Genomic DNA, 2,003 nt, shown 5'->3' with positions numbered 1-2,003 from the left:
CACACACACACACACACACACACACATTTATACTCTGATGGCACAGCATCGAGGGCAACTTCACTGAACTTCAGGTTCAGTGTCTCGCCCAAGGACACTTTGACATGGGACTGGACGAGGACCAAACCGCCGACCGCTCCACCACTGAGCTGCCCCTTCAGTAATGGTAAACAAACTGCAAGTTGTACCATTCAGCTGGAACCATGCTGCCGTCCACCTCCCACATGGTGTTCTTTCCGTTCATTTCTGTGGTGTAGATCACCCAGCGGTGACGTCCTGGAAAAACATTTGACACAGACAACACGTGTCACTATGATACGCAGCATTTGTTTGCAACATATTAGGTTTAAGACAGCACCCGAATCCGGTAAATCCTCCTGAATACCACCATATGTTTGATACAAATGTAATGCGCTTCCCATTGGGAGAAACTCGACTCACCAAAGAAGTAGTGCTTGCTGTCCTCATAGTATTTGTTTCCATATTTATCCACGCCAACCAGGGGTCCTGTCTTCACATCATTCACCCTGCCAATGAAATGATGACAGTCAGGTTGTCAAATTTTGTAGTGAGTTACAGCACACTTCAACAAGGACGCACACACAGGTCTGCGTTACAAAAAGTAATCTTTTCCAACATGTGCCTTTGCAAAAAACAGACACAATCAACCAATTGCAGAAGCTGAGATCTTGCTCAAATAAACAATACTTGGTATGGTTAGTGACTAACTTGTGAGCCGAATTTATCAGTAACGTTAGCTCCTTAAGTTTTCCTCAGTCGTGATCTTAGTTGTGATAGTAAAGCGAGAGAACAAGTGCTGCAGAACCTAAACTTAAATTGTGACATTTTTGAATGGAGTTTGGCGCAACATTATTTTAATACACCAGCTGAAGTAAAGTATCTGTATCAAACGTTTCACAGCTATGTTAAATGTTTGTCATCATTTCACGTGTGCTGTAGGTCCAGACCTTTGGTGTGTGTGTGTGTGTATATATATTTAGCTGGCTGGTTTTAAGTTAGCTGTCAACATGCTAACTCTGCTCTGAACAGAAACACCCGGGGTCACACATGTTTATAAAGCTCTCACAGTCGTCAGCAGTGGGTCATTATAGACAATACAACCTGTGAGATAAACTGACCTGAAAAGTTGAGTTAGAAAACCTCGGACTCCACCATGACCTCTTATTTGCCCCAAAGCCCTTCGGACGATATTCGCATACTCCGCCATCTTGCGACGGAAGAATTACCGAGACGGACTGTTGTGCACTAAAAATAGGCCCGAGTATCACCAACCAGCCTGTCAACATTTAGTTCCACATACAGATAAAAAGGTGTGTATGGAAACTTATAATATTAATACGATAACTTATACTATTTTAACTAAGCATAGGTTACTATTTAAAAACTAATTTAATGTTCAACATTATATTAGCTCGAAGACCTTGACAAAATTGCCCTGCAGGACAATAAAATATTTATTATCTCTTATACATTTTATATCTCACAGCCAATTGACTTTATGCGCACACACACACACACACACACACACACACACACACACACACACACACACACACACACACACACACACACACACACACACACACACACACACACACACACACACACACACACACACACACACACACACACACACACAATAGATGCATAAAAGGTGAACAATTACCATTACAAATGCCTAGATATTAAAAGCTGTCAAACTATAGTGAAGCAGCCTTTTTTAATAAGTTTCTCTATAATTTGAAATCCTTCACACATCAAACATGAATGAATGGTAAATGAAAAAGTAAATCAGAAATCAGAGCCGATGTTTCCTGACAAAGACTTGTTAAACAAAGGACAGTTTCTCAACGGGCTACATCCCTCTGCTGCCTAAGAGGATGGATCTAACTCGAGTGTTGCAGCTCAGGGAGAAGTTTTGAGGGGAAATGGGGGATAAAGTAAAAGTCAGAGCTTTGACATCAGGACTCACTCATAAAAAA

The 2,003-nt window shown here is 41.4% G+C and overlaps 1 protein-coding gene across 1 annotated transcript in view; it reads right to left on the bottom strand.

The window, feature by feature from the left end:
• The window catches only part of ndufa12 (NADH:ubiquinone oxidoreductase subunit A12), a 2,328-nt gene extending 1,019 nt beyond the window's left edge, over nucleotides 1-1,309 (bottom strand). The window contains exons 1-3 of the mRNA XM_032505675.1: nucleotides 1,140-1,309; nucleotides 442-527; nucleotides 189-276 (exon numbers count right to left, since the gene is read on the bottom strand). Coding sequence (XP_032361566.1) covers nucleotides 189-276; nucleotides 442-527; nucleotides 1,140-1,228 — 263 coding nt within the window. The 5' untranslated portion in view covers nucleotides 1,229-1,309. The remainder of the gene's footprint in view (nucleotides 1-188; nucleotides 277-441; nucleotides 528-1,139) is intronic.
• Between the last annotated feature and the right edge of the window lie 694 nt (nucleotides 1,310-2,003).

This window comes from Etheostoma spectabile, chromosome 23, assembly GCF_008692095.1.
Source record: "Etheostoma spectabile isolate EspeVRDwgs_2016 chromosome 23, UIUC_Espe_1.0, whole genome shotgun sequence".
Taxonomy (NCBI): Eukaryota; Metazoa; Chordata; class Actinopteri; order Perciformes; family Percidae; genus Etheostoma; species Etheostoma spectabile.
The sequence above is the reverse complement of the archived record's forward strand: the minus strand, read 5'-3'. Positions and strand labels throughout refer to the sequence as shown.